This window comes from Ovis aries, chromosome 3, assembly GCF_016772045.2.
Source record: "Ovis aries strain OAR_USU_Benz2616 breed Rambouillet chromosome 3, ARS-UI_Ramb_v3.0, whole genome shotgun sequence".
Lineage (NCBI taxonomy): Eukaryota > Metazoa > Chordata > Mammalia > Artiodactyla > Bovidae > Ovis > Ovis aries.
Window position 1 is genome coordinate 86,808,502 of NC_056056.1, and position 14,909 is coordinate 86,823,410.

The window sequence follows — 14,909 nt, forward strand, 5'->3', positions numbered from 1 at the left end:
TTGATGATCTTTTAAGTTAACATTATAAATATGTGTCATAAATTTAAAATATTTTTTAGTCCATCAACAAGCAATAACATTCCGCTGATGAGGGTCGTCCAGTCCATCAAGCACACAAAGCGGAAGAGCAGCACAATGGTGAAGGAAGGGTGGATGGTCCATTACACCAGCAGGGATACCCTGGTCAGTAATCACAGGCATTTTATTATGGTAGTGAAACTCTGTTATGTGCTTTACTTTGTGTGTTTTTTAAGTCAAAATGAGAATGAGATATATATTAAGACATCATAGTACACCAGAACCATCTTTATATTTAGGATGTTAAGAATATTGAAAAGGTGGAATATTTAATGTACTATTTTTATAAATTGGTAGAACAGTAGAGATTCAAAGCAAGTCTGATGGTACACCACCAAATGCGCAATCTCTGAAAGAAAGAATTGATATTCCCTGGTGGCTTACATGGTTAAGAATCTGCCTGCAATGCAGGAGACCCAGGTTCAATCCCTGGGTTGGGAAGATCTGGAAAAGGGAACGGCAGCCCACTCCAGTATTCTTGCCTGGAGAATCCCATGGACAGAGGAGCCTTGTGGGCTACAGTCCATGGAGTCGAACACAACTAAGCAACTCTCACTTCACAAACTTCTGCTCTGCAAAGGTAGTGTTAAAAGATTGAGATGACAAGCCACAGACTTGGAAGAAATATTTACAAAAAAAGATATCTGTAGAAGACTCTTCTCCAAAATATACAAAGAACTCCTAAAATTCAACAGTAAGAAAACTTAATTACTTGATTAAACAATGTGCTGAAGACCTTAACATATACCTCACCAAAGAAGATACCTGGATGGCAGATAAGCATATGAAATGATGCACCACATCTTATGTCATCAGGCAGATGCAAATTAAACAGTGAGATACCACTGCCCATCTGTTAGAACAGCCAAAACCATAAACACTGAGAACACCAAATTCTGACAAGATGTAGAGCAGCGAGAGCTTTCTTTGATTGCTGGTAGGAATGCAAAATGGTATTGCTAACATTCGAAGACAGTTTAGTAGTTTCATGCAAAACTAAAATGCTTTTACCAAATGATCTAGCATTCATACTCTTTGCTGTTTACCCAAAGGAAATAAAAACTAACATTCACATGGAAACCTGCATATGGATATTTATAATGGGTTTATTCATAATTGTCAAAAACCTGGAAATAATAGATCTCCTTCAGTAGGTAAATGGGTAAATAAACTGTTCTAAAGACAATGGAATGTTATTCAGCATTAAAAAGCAATGAGCTGTTAAGCCATGAAAAGACTTGGAGCAATCTTAAGTGTATATTGCTAAGTGAAAGAAACCAATGTAAGATTACATACTGTATGATTCCAACTATATTATTTTCCAGAAAAGGTAGACCCGTGGAGGGTACAGGGTGGGCACAAGTAGGAATGAATAGATAGAACACAGAATTTTTAGGGCAGTGAAAATACTCTATGTGATACCATAATGATAGGTACTTGTCGTTATGCCTTTGTCCAAACGCATAGAATGCACAGCACCAAGAGTGAGCCGTATTATATAACCTGTGGACTTTTATCCTTATGATGTGTCAAGTGTAGGCTCACCAGTTAAACCATTATATCACTCTGTTAAGGGTGTTGATGATGGGGTCTGGGGTTATACATGCCTAGGGACAGGAAGTATGTATGGGAAATTTCTGCCCCTTCCCCTTAATTTGCGATGAACCTTAAACTGTTCCCCAAAAGTAAAGTATTAATTTAAAAAAATAGTTTATAGACACATGTTAAAAAAAATGCTGCATGGCAAAGAACAGAAACAAAGACAAATGACGAACTGGAAAAAAGTTTTTTTTTCAACCCAGAACACAATAGAAAAATAGGCAATGAATCTGAACAAACAGGTCTCAGACAAGGAAATGCAAATTACTCTTAAACATAAGATCTTGATCTCATTTTTAATAAAAAAAATACAATTTAAAATGTTATGAAAATACTAGCCAAATAGTATACTAGCTGAATAGCCAAAGCACTCTTGAGAAAGAATGGAGCTGGAGGAGTCAACCTTTCTGACTTCAGATTATGCTACAAAGCTGCAGTCATCAAGACAATATGGTACTGGCACAAAAACAGAAATATAGACCAATGGAACAAGATAGAAAACCCAGAAATAAACCCATGCACCTGTGGGTACCTTATTTTTGACAAAGGAGGCAAAAATATACAATGGGGCAAAGACAGCCTCTTCGATAAATGGTGCTGGGAAAACTGGACAGCTACATGTAAAAGAATGAAATTAAAACACTTCCTAACACCATACCCAAAGATAAACTCAAAATGGATTAAAGACCTAAATGTAAGACCAGATACTATAAAACTCTTAGAGGAAAATATAGGTAGAACACTCGATGACATAAATCAAAGCAAGATCTTCTATGACCCACCTCCTAGAGTAATGGAAATAAAAATAAACAAGTGGGACCTGATTAAACTTCAAAGCTTTTGCACAGCAAAGGTAACTGTAAGCAAGGTGAAAAGACATCTCTCAGAATGGGAGAAAATAATAGCAAATGAAACAATTGACAAAAGATTCATTTCCAAAATATACAAGCAGCTCATACAACTCAGTACCAGAAAAACAAACAACCCAATCAAAAAGTGGGAAAAAGACCCAAACAGACATTTCTCTAAAGAAGACATACAGATGGCTAACAAACACATGAAAAGATGCTCAACATCACTTATTATATAGAGAAATACAAATCAAAACCACCATGAGATATCACCTCACACCAGTCAGAATGACCGTCATCAAAAACTCTACAAACAAAAATGCTTTAGAGGGTGTGGAGAAAAGGGAAGTCTCTTGCACTGTTGGTGGAAATATAAATTGATACAGACACTATGGAAGACAGTACAGAGATTCCTTAAAAAACTAGGACTAAAACCACCATATGACCCAGCAATCCCACTCCTGAATAAACCGAGAAGTTGAAAAAGACACATGTATCCCATTGTTCATTGCAGCACTATTTACAATAGCTAGAACATGGAAGCAACCTAGATGTCCATCAACAGATTAATGGATAAGGAGTTGTGGTACATATACACAATGGAATATTAGTCATAAAAAGGAATGCATTTGAGTCAGTTCTAATGAGATGGATGAACCTAGAACCTGTTAAACAGAGTGAAGTAAGTCAGAAAGAGAAAGATGACTATCATATACTAACGCATATTTCTCCACTCTTCTCCAGTAGCATACTGGGCACCTACCAACTTGGGGAGTTTATCTTTCAGTGTCATGCCTTTTTGCCTATTCATACTGTTCATGGGGTTCTCAGGGCAGGAATACTGAAGTGGTTTGCCGTTCCCTTCTCCAGTGGACCACATTTTATCAGAACTCTTCTGCCATGACCCGTCTATTGTTGGTGGCCCTACGTGACAGCTCATAGTTTCCTTGAGCTAGACAAGGCTGTGGTCCATGTGATCAGATTGGTTAGTTTTCTGTGATTGTGGTTTTCATTCTGTCTGCCCTATGATGGATAAGAATAAGAGGCTTATGGAAGCTTCCTGATGGGAGAGACTGACTGAGGGGGAAACTGGGTCTTGTTCTGATGGTACAGGCCATGTTCAGTAAATCTTTAATCCAATTTTCTGTTGATGGGCAGGGCTGTATTCCCTCCCTGTTGCTTAACTTGAGGCCAAACTGTGCTGGAGGTAGTGAAGATGATAGCGACCTCCTTCAAAAGGCCCCATGCACGCACTGCTGCACTCAGTGCCCCCAACCCTGCAGCGGGCCACCGCTGACCCACGGCTCTGCCGGGGACTCCTGGACACTCATGGACGTGTCTGGGTCAGTTTCTTGTGGGGTCACTGCTCCTTTCTTCTGGGACCTGGTATGCACAAGGTTTTGTTTGTGCCCTCCAAGAATCTGTTTTCCTCAGTCCTGTATAAGTTCTGGTGGTTCTGTGGTGGGGTTAATGGTGACTTCCTCCAAGAGGGCTTATGCCATACCCAGGTCTACTGCACCCAGAGTCCCTCCAGCAGGCCACTGCTGACCCGTACCTCCACAGGAGACACTCAGACACAGTTCTGGCTCAGTCTTTGTGGGTTGCGCATGCATTTTGTGACCTTCCCAGGTCTGAGCAGCTTAGGTGACCAATTGCTTGGAGATAGCACTGTCCCAGGTGGGCCATGTGTCTTAATCACCTCCTTGGTCCCAGCCACTTGGTTTGCCAGATGCACCGCAAGAGCAAAAACAACACCCAGTTGTGGATGTGACAGGTGATGGTAGTAAAGTCCGATGCTGTAGAGAGGAATATTGCATAGGAACCTGGAATGTTAAGTCCATGACTCAAGGCAAATTGGAAGTGGTCAAACAGGAGATGGCAAGAGTGAACATCAACATTTTAGGAATCAGTGACCTAAAATGGACTGGAATGGGTGAATTTAATTCAGATGACCATTATATCTGCTACTGTGGCAATGAATCCCTTAGAAGAAATGGAGTAGCCATCATAGCCAACAAAAGAGTCCAAAATGCAGTATTTGGATGCAATCTCAGAAATGACAGAATGATCTCTGTTCATTTCCAAGGCACCATTCATTATCGCAGTAATCCAAGTCTGTGCCCTGACCAATAATGCTGAAGAAGCTGAACAGTTCTATGAAGGACCTACAGGACCTTCTAGAACTAACACCCAAAAAAGGTGTCATTTTCACCATATGGGACTGGAATGCAAAAGTAGGAAGTCAAGAGATACCTGGAGTAACAGACATATGTGGCCTTGGAGTACAAAACAAAACAGGGCAAAGGCTAACAGAGTTTGCAACGAGAACACACTGGTCATAGCAAACACCCTCTTCCAACAACACAAGAGAACACTCTACACATGGACATCACCAGATGTCCAACACTGAGATCAGATTGATTATATTCTTTGCAGCCAAAGATGGAGAAGCTCTATACAGTCAGCAAAAAAAAGACCGGGAGCTGACTGTGGCTCAGATCATGAACTCCTTATTGCCAAATTCAGACTTAAATTGAAGAAAGTAGGGAAAACCACTAGACCATTCAGGTATGACCTAAATCAAATCCCTTATGATTATACAGTGGAAGTGACGATTAGAATCAAGGGATTAGATCTGATAGAGTGCCTGAAGAACTATGGATGGAGATTCGTGACTTTGTACAGGAGGCAGTGATCAAGACCATCCCCAAGTAAAAGAAATGCAAAAAGGTCAAATGGTTGTTTGATGAGGCCTTACAGATAGCTGAGAAAAGAAGAGAAGTGAAAGGCAAAGGAGAAAGGGAAAATATATACCCATTTGAATGCAGAGTTCCAAAGAATAGCAACAAGAGATAAGAAAGCCTTCCTCGGTGATCAGTGCAAAGAAATAGAGGAAAACAATGGAATGGGAAAGATTAGAGATCGCTTCAAGAAAATTAGAGATACCAAGGGAACATTTCATGCACAGATGAGCACAATAAAGGACAGAAATGGTATGGACCTGACAGAAGCAGAAGGTATTAAGAAGAGGTGACAAGAATACACAGAAGAACTGTACAGAAAAGATCTTCACGACCAAGATAACCACAATGGTGTGATCACTCACCTAGAGCCAGACATCCTGGAATGCAAGGTCAAGTGGGCCTTAGGAAGCATCACTACCAACAAAGCTAGTGGAGGTGAAGGAATTCCAGTTGAGCTACTTCAAATCCTGAAGGATGACGCTGTGAAAGTGCTGCACTCAAGATGCCAGCAAATTTGGAAAACTCAGCAGTGGCCACAGGACTGGAAAAGGTCAGTTTTCGTTCCAATCCCAAAGAAAGGCAATGCCAAAGAATGCTCAAACTACTGCACAATTGCACTCATCTCACATGCTAACAAAGTAATGCTCAAAATTCTCCAAGCCAGGCTTCAACAGTACGTGAACCGTGAACTTCCACATATTCAAAGTGGATTTAGAAAAGACAGAGGAACCAGAGATCAAATTGCCAACATCTATTGGATCATCAAAAAAGCAAGAGTATTCCAGAAAAACATCTACTTCTGCTTTATTGACTACACCAAATCCTTTGACCGTGTGGATCACAACAAACTGTGGAAAATTCTTCAAAAGATGGGAATACCAGACCACCTTACCTCCTTCCTAAGAAATCTGTATGCATGTCAAGAAGCAACAGTTAGAACTGGACATGGAACAACAGACTGGTTGCAGATCAGGAAAGGAATACGTCTGGTTCCAAATCGGGAAAGGCAGTATATTGTCGCCCTGCTTATTTAACTTACATGCAGAGCACATCGTGCAAAATGCCAGACTGGATGAAGCACAAGCTGGAATCATGATTGCCGGGAGAAATACCTATAATCTCAGATATGCAGATGATACCACCCTCATGGCAGAAAGCGAAGAACTGAACATTCTCTTGATGAATGTGAAAGAGGATAGTGAAAAAGTAGGCTTAAAACTCAACATTCAGAAAACGAAGATCATGGCATCTGGTCCCATCACTTCATGACAAATAGATGGGAAAACAATGGAAAGAGTATGAGACTTTTATTTTGGGGGGCCCCAAAATCACTGCAGATGGTGACTGTAGCCTTACAATTAAGATGCTTGCTCCTTGGAAGAAAAGCTATGACCAAGCTAGACAGCATATTTTAAAAGCAGAGACATCACTTTGCCAACAAAGGTCCGTCTAGTTAAAGTGATAGTTTTTCCAGTGGTCATGTACGGATGTGAGAGTTAGACTATAAAGAAAACTGAGCGCCAAAGAATTGATGCTTTTGAATTGTGGTGTTGGAGAAGACTCTTGAGAGTCCCTTGGACTGCAGGGTGATCCAACCAGTCCATCCTAAAGGAAATCAGTCCTGAATATTCATTGGAGGGACTGATGCTGAAGCTGAAACTCCAATAGTTTGGCCACCTGATGCGAAAAAACAACTCATTGGAAAAGACCCTGATGCTGGGAAAGATTGAAGGCAGGAGGAGAAAGGGACAACAGGAGATGAGATGGTTGGATGGCATCACTAATGATGGACATGAGTTGAGTAGGCTCTGGGAGTTGGTGATGGACAAGGAGGCCTGGCGTGATGCAGTCTATGGAATCACAAAGTCCGACACGACTGAGCAACTGAACGGAACTAAACACATATACAGAATCTAGAAAAATGGTACTGAAGAATTTATTTGCAGGGCAGCAGTGGAGAAACAGACATGGAAACAGACTTATGGACATGGGGAGAGAGGAGGAGAGGGTGAGATGTATGGAGAGAGTAGCATGGAAACTTACATTACCATATGTAAAATAGCCAATGGGAATTTGCTATATGTCTCAAGAAACTCAAACAGGGGCTCTGTATCAACCTAGATGGGTGGGATAGGAAGGTAGATGGGAGGGAGGTTTAGAAGGGAGGAGATAACATATATACCTTTGGCTGATTCATGTTGAGGTTTGACAGAAAACAACAAAATTCTGTAAAGCAATTATCCTTCAATTAAATAAATAAATTTTAGAAAATGTTACGAAAATACTAGTTTTTATTTATCAGTGTAGCACAGGATCAGAAGGGTTAGTAATATGCTGTTAGTGAAGGTTTGAGTAAATAACACACTCATGTTGCTGATGAGCCTATAAGTTGCATCCAGAAATAGAGGAATAACTTAACACTGTCAAGAAAAATTACATATGCATTCATCTTTTGACCTAGTAAGGCATCCTTTAGAAATTTAGTCCATGGGTAAATTAAATATTTGCATGTGTCATACATGCGTATTTGTGTGTGCATGCATGAGATTCTTGAAAAGAAACCTCCAAAATGTAATAACATTGTTTGCCTTGAGTAAAGGTTGGAGTGAGATAGGGGTGATGATGGAAGTATTCTTTTCACTATATATCTTTTTAATTTTTCAAATTTTGAAGCTCATGAATTTTATACCAGTACAAACTTACAGATAAGAGATGAGAGGGAATGGAGAGTTCAGACACTTTGGAGGAATCATTACTTTTGAACCTTACAGTTTTGTGCTCTTTGTAGAGAAAGAGGCATTATTGGAGACTGGACAGCAAATGTCTTACGCTGTTTCAAAACGAATCTGGATCAAAGTATTATAAGGTAAAAATTTCACATCTTTTAAAAATATGTACATTAAAATGCTGTGTGTTTTCCAAATATATCCAAGTAATAGTTATTAATTGTTATATTGGATTACAGCTATTACAGCTCTGTGTAACATGGTTTCTAGAAGTCACTGTTAAGTTCCTTGTAAAAGCAAGTATCCTCTACCCCTCCATTTCACCCCTTGCAACAGCCTTGCTGCCGAAGTTATTTTTGTTGTTGTGCAGTTCTTTTTTTCTGGCCTGTCAGGTTGCTGCTGTTTTCCTTCTGGATACCAAGTGGTCCTCCATATCAGTGGATGTCTAGCCATTTTAAATAAGGGACTTGACCCTTGCATACGAAAAGACAACTAGACTGATTTAGATTAGACTATTAGAAGTCCTTTGATTATTGCTGATCAGAAGAAGCCATTATGGTATTCAGCATTTCTCCCATTTTCCATTTTACCTTAGACCCCAATTCCCAGATGCTTCTTTTGGCTTTTCTTTATATAATTCTCTTTGCTCAACTTGCTCCACATTTTGCCATGTCACCAATTGACACCAGAAAAAATTGTTAGTATAGCAGTTGTATCAGGAAGAAAGAAAATAGAGACTAATGAATTGCTTTGAATTGGTTGGGTTTTTCTAAAGAAGTTTTCTGATGTAGTAAGTAGACTAAAAATGAATGATTGTTAAAGTTATGGACAGACCCAGAATAGAGCGCTACACTTGTACTGACATCCTCCTTTGCTGCTGTTACTTCTGCCTCGTTCTCCTTTGGGGCCATATCTTGCAAATAGCAGCCAGTGGAGTTGTTGTTGAGTTGGCTTCCTGACAGCGGGGAAATGGCAGGTGTTGGCTATAGTAGCAACCGCCTTCTGAATCCTTTCTTTCTAATGATATGCTACAGGCCTGAGTTACTAGCTTGGTTATTCTACTCCATGCTCTCTGCCTTTGTCCTTGATGGACATGCAGATCATTCAGAGCAGATACCCTCGTAAGACTTGACTGTGTGTCCGTGTGCCACGTTCACATACTTGTGTTTGTCTTTAATGGTATTCATTAGAAATGCATATCTTTGATTGTTTAGTGTATTTGGAAAAAAACCCACATGCTCATGTTTCCTAATGCTTGGTTCTTTACTTCAGGAAATTCCACTTTCAGAAATTCTCCGCATATCTTCACCACAAGATTTCACAAGCATTTCACAAGGCAGCAACCCACACTGTTTTGAAATCATCACTGATACTATGGTATACTTTGTTGGTGAGAACAATGGGGACAGCTCTCACAATCCTGTTCTTGCTGCCACTGGAGTGGGACTTGATGTAGCACAGAGCTGGGAAAAAGCAATTCGCCAAGCTCTCATGCCTGTGACGCCTCAAGCCAGCGTCTGTACTTCTCCAGGCCAAGGGAAAGATCACAGTAAGCAATAAGCTTCTTGATGACTTTTCTCCCTTTGGTTCTTAAGCATTTTGTGGGTGCAGTTGTGTTTCTGTATTTATTTTAAGCTTCATTTTTGTAATCAATATCATTAGTTAATTGCTTTATAAAATTATGTTGGTCATAGTATGTGCTTGCAGTCCCCAGAGCGAGGCTCCAGAGTCAAGTCTGCCTGCATTTAAAGCTTGGCTCTGCTGATCTGTTGTGTGATCCTGGCAAGTACTTTGCTTTCCTGTAACAATACCTTCTATATAGAGTTGTCAGCATTAAATGAAAGAGAACCAAAAGGGGGTAAGCTAATAGTGTTAGGATTGTGCTTCATGGTGGGATTTTCAGTCTGTAAAGCGTTGCAGTTCACATAGTACTTATGCGTGAAGTCAGAAATGCTGCATTTGTTTTAACTGAATTAAAACATTCAGAAACATTAAAAATATTGAAACACATATTCTTTGCACCAACAAAATTTATAAAATAAAACCTAAATTTGTTTGAAGTTTCAAGTGGATACTTAATCACAAAGCCATAGTAAAATGTCACTTCCCTGCACCCCCCCCCATTGGCATTATGTCATTTATGGTGAAACAGCTTTCATTCATTAGGCAAATACATTTAAATCGAAAGAGATGTCAGTCTCTCTTCTTTTTCAGCTGCACTGCACAGCTTGTGGGATCTTAGTTCCCCAACCAGGGATTGAGCCCAGCAGTGAAAGCACCGAGTCCTAACCCCTGGATGGTCAGGAAATTCCCTCAACCAGTTTCTGTATGCCTTTTATTTCAGTTCAGCTATGCTGCTTTTTATACCTAAATTTGGCATTATGCTAGGCCCTGAGCTCGAATACAAAAGAAATACAGAGATTTTTAAAGATAGGGAGGGAATAGGTACACAAAGCAGTAGAGTGCAAAAAGGAGGAGTGCATTTCTCAAGGAACTCAGATACAGATAGGAAGGTAAGTGGAGACTTCATGACAGAGGAGCCTGATTTGGACCTTGACCTCGGATCTCACATGAGTTAGGATAGGCAGAGCTGACCTAGGGGTGTGCATGGAATTAAGGGGACATGTGATCAAAGGCATGAGGGTAATGACCATGAAAATGTTTGGTGTTGAATATTGATTCTGAAAGGGTGAATAAAATGGATAATCACAGTGTTTCTTAAATTTGAGGGGATTTTAGAACTGTCTGATATTCTAATTGGACCTTTTACCCCAGAAAATAATGCAGATACATAACACAAATTTTATATATAATTGGATTTAGGGTCCTTCTCAAGCCCATCCATGGACTCTTCCCTAGGCTTATAAGTCCCTATGGACAGACTGCAAAAGGGCTAAGGGGGAATGAAAGCCCAGTTCTGCCGCTTTACTAGCTTCATGATCTTGGCCTCTTCAGTTCTCTCATCTAAAAGGAGAATGATATAATAATTGCATATGATGCACTTAGCACCCCTCCTGACCTAGTAGTGACACTATTACTGTGCTGCTGCTACTGCTGATGCTGCTGTCCTTATAGCAGCCAGTCTGGAGCAGAGTTCTCCTGGGAAGTGATAGAAATGAAAACTGGATGGAGTTAAGACAGCGGAGGCCTTTGAAACAAAATAAATATTGACTTAAACTAGAAAACTGGAACTACTGAAAAGCAGAGTTTTAGGCTCATTCATTTTGTTGATGCTGTGCTTTTTTGGTCTGTTTGATTAATATTTGATTTTGGGGGTTATTTAAAGTTGACTTAATATTTTAAAATGGAGTTTCCACAGTCATTTACTTATTTTTTGATGTATAGTTGCGTATATTTTCTTCTTAGTGAAGTTTTATGTTTTTATATTTGGGATTATAAAAGAAATTTCGTATCTTTTCCTTTGAGTTGTCACTGAGATTCTAGATGTTTGAGAACTGGTCTCTTGCTTTACTTTTCTGATTTCCCATTTTTCTTGTCAGTTACTTCCTTTGCTTACCAAAGTAATATAGACATTTAAACTTTATAGAAATATGTAATATAATGTGAGAATCATGTGACATGTATCCCTATTCCCAATTGTATATCTCCCCCCTCAGAAAACCATTATTAATAGTTTGGTGTGTATTTCTTGATTTGGGGATGGCTTGGGAAGAGGGGAGTCTATTCTATTTGTATGGTCTTGTTATATTTTTATTTTCACAAAAAAAGTCATGTTTGTTGTAAAAGATGTATGATCTTTTTACAACTTGATTTTATGAGCTATTTAATATATATTATACATTTCAAAATTATATGTTTATATAATTTTAATGTTTTATGACCATAATGCATACTTTCTATACATTTTTTAAACAGTATAGAAGCATATAAAAAAATCTTTGTTCCTCAACCCCAGCTCTCTCCCTCACCAGAAGTGATCATATTTTGTTTTTGATTCATATGCCACTACCCTGAAACTTACCTTTTTAACTTAATAATATAAATAGCTTTCTGACTCAGTACTTATACAGCCCTGCATCCTTAAATGTGTAGATAGTATTCTTTTGTATGGATGTGTATTCTGTTTTACCAGTTTCCTGTTGATGGATTAGTATTGTTTATGGATAAATTTTGTTTAATGTAATGATATTAACTGTATGTTAGCTAGTTTTTAAAATTTAAGGTACTGTAAGCATTCACATGTCAAAATATTTAGTATTACTAAGTTACATACTAACAGTGTTTTTCCCCATACATCATTCATTTTACAGAAGATTTGTCTACCAGTATCTCTGTATCTAATTGTCAGATCCAAGAGAATGTGGTAAGTAAATATTACAGCTAAAATATGCAGATTGGGTAATTCAGGAAAATAAAATGTGAAAGTCTTAACTAGAAAATAAGTTTATAAGCCAGAGTACTGTGCAGTTTGCCTGAAGACACTAGACTGAACTGTGGGTGATAACTTCCTGGAGGAGTTCTGCTTTATGAAGGAAACTGAGGCAGTTTCCTTTTAAATTAGGAAAATACACTAGTTCAAAGAGAAGAGAGAGGCTACTTTGGGTCAGAGCAGGGAAAACTTCCTAAAGGGAGTAAAACTTGAAATATACTTAAAAAGAGTTTTGACATGAGTGCTGAGAGGATGGCAGTGAGAGAAAATTTCATGGAAGTACAGAGAAGCAGAAAATGCAAGATTTTTAAGGCAGAGTGAGGACTCAGTTTAGCTGGTACATGTAGGGGTTTACATTAGGGGTCAGCATACTTTCTATAAGGGGATGGAAGTAAATATTTCAGGCTTTGCAGACCATATACAGTTACGAACTCAGCTCTGCTGCCATTGTGAGAAAGCCATAGTCAGTACATACAGGAATGAGCTTGACTGTTTTCCAGTATAAGTTTTTTGTGAACAGTTATATTTGAATTTCATATAATTTCATGTTTTACAAGATGACATTATTTTGATTTTTTTCAACCATTTAGAAATGTAAACTGTTCTTAGTTCAGGAGCCATACAGAAAGAGGCAGCAGGCTGGATTTGGCCCACAAGCCTAGTTTGCCGGCTCCTGTATTAGTTAGAAAAAAGGCTAGAAAAAGGAGTCCAAAAGCTGTATATAAATGTATTTGATTCAAATCCCTCTTACTCTTCAACTTAGGGCATCCAGCTGTTACTGTTCAATAACATAAATGTTGGGTTTTCTAAGATTGTAGTAGAAGCTGGATACCCAGTTGTGTTGTGGGAGATGGAGGGTTTCAGGGAGATTTGATCTGTGTGGCTCTTGTCCAGGTAGCACGTGCGCATGTGCAGTCGCTGCAGTCGTGTCCGACCCTGTGGACAGCAGCCTACCAGGCTTCTCTGTCCATGGGATTTTCCAGGCAGGAATATTGGAGTGGGTTGGTAGGTAGCATAGGAACCAGATTACTGGGGAAAGAGAGAAGTTTTCTCATTTCATTTTTACAGATGAAAAGACCAAGTCCCAGGGAATTCAGCTTATTTAAGATTACCTAATTTAAATGGAAATTAGGGTTTGTGGAAGTACTGATTTTTATATGCCAGGCACTAGACTTGACACTTTGTATATCTTCATAAAATTCCAGTACGATAGATGTTATTATATCTGCTTTACTAATGAGGGAATGAGGCCACTGACTACCATGAGAAGGCACTGTCTGGGAATGTAACATTGAACAAAATGGGTGTAGTCCCTGGCTTCATGGAGACTGTAGCACGTACCCAAATGACACCTTGACCAAGGATCTGTGGGAAGGATTGGAGAATGCTTTCTAAGAATATTCTGACACTAATGGGGAAAAAAAAGGAAAGGGAAGGAAGAAGATAGAGGAGTAGATATGAGTTACACATACTCTTTTCATCAGTCTTTCAAAATAAGTCTGATCTCAAAAATATAAAACTTTTGAGTTTTTCTTTCAAGTCAAAGATAGCAAGTCTCTTTAATAGTAAAGTTGGTAAAACTTTATTCTTAATTCTTATGTTAATTTACTTTTTATAGATCACTACTTAATAAATATATTTTTTAATACAAATCATGTTTCCCCCAGTGGTGGTCTTACAGAATACATTATAGTTGTACAGTAAGAGTCATAGTAAAGTTGGTCTTTTTTAGGACAGAGAATGTCTGTATTTCATAAAGTATTTTGTGAAAAAGAAATCCCTCAGCCATAAAAACTAAAATGTACTTAAGTATTTGAATGATAAGAATCAGAGATATTGACATGGTTTCATGGAACTAATAACACTATTCTTTCCCAAATAGGACATCAGTACTGTTTACCAGATCTTTGCAGATGAGGTGCTTGGTTCAGGCCAGTTTGGTATCGTCTATGGAGGTAAGGACTTCCCTAGTGGCTCAGACGGTAAAGCGTCTGTCTACAGTGCAGGAGACCAGGGTTCGATCCTTGGGTCGGGAAGATCCCCTGGAGAAGGAAATGGCAACCCCCTCCAGTACTATTGCCTGGAAAATCCCATGGATGGAGAAGCCTGGTAGGCTACAGTCCATGGGGTCGCAAAGAGTTGGACACAACTGAGCGACTTCACTTCACTTCATGGAGGTAAGCAGGTGCAGCCTTTTGCATGTTGTAGATAATGTAGAGAATTAGGAAATTTAAAAACCATCTGCCAGTTGTTAGCATGTTTTCACAATTTTGCAAGTGGTTTCTTCCTCAGAGATTAATCTGCATAATTTTAGATAAGTCCTTTTCACTATGCTGCTGCTGCTGCCGCTGCTGAGTCGCTTCAGTCGTGTCCGACTCTGTGCGACCCCATAGACGGCAGCCCACCAGGCTCCTCCGTCCCTGGGATTCTCCAGGCAAGAACACTGGAGTGGGTTGCCATGTCCTTCTCCAATGCATGAAAGTGAAAAGTGAAAGTGAAGTCACTCAGTCGTGTCCGACTC

General features: G+C 39.3%; 1 protein-coding gene across 2 annotated transcripts in view; it reads left to right on the forward strand.

The window, feature by feature from the left end:
• PRKD3 (protein kinase D3) overlaps positions 1 to 14,909 on the forward strand; it is an 85,202-nt gene that overhangs the window by 55,992 nt on the left and 14,301 nt on the right. For both annotated transcript variants that reach the window (XM_042246269.2, XM_042246268.2), the window contains 5 exons: positions 60 to 183; positions 8,061 to 8,138; positions 9,271 to 9,547; positions 12,270 to 12,322; positions 14,271 to 14,343. In XM_042246269.2, the coding sequence (XP_042102203.1) occupies positions 60 to 183; positions 8,061 to 8,138; positions 9,271 to 9,547; positions 12,270 to 12,322; positions 14,271 to 14,343 (605 nt within the window). The remainder of the gene's footprint in view (positions 1 to 59; positions 184 to 8,060; positions 8,139 to 9,270; positions 9,548 to 12,269; positions 12,323 to 14,270; positions 14,344 to 14,909) is intronic.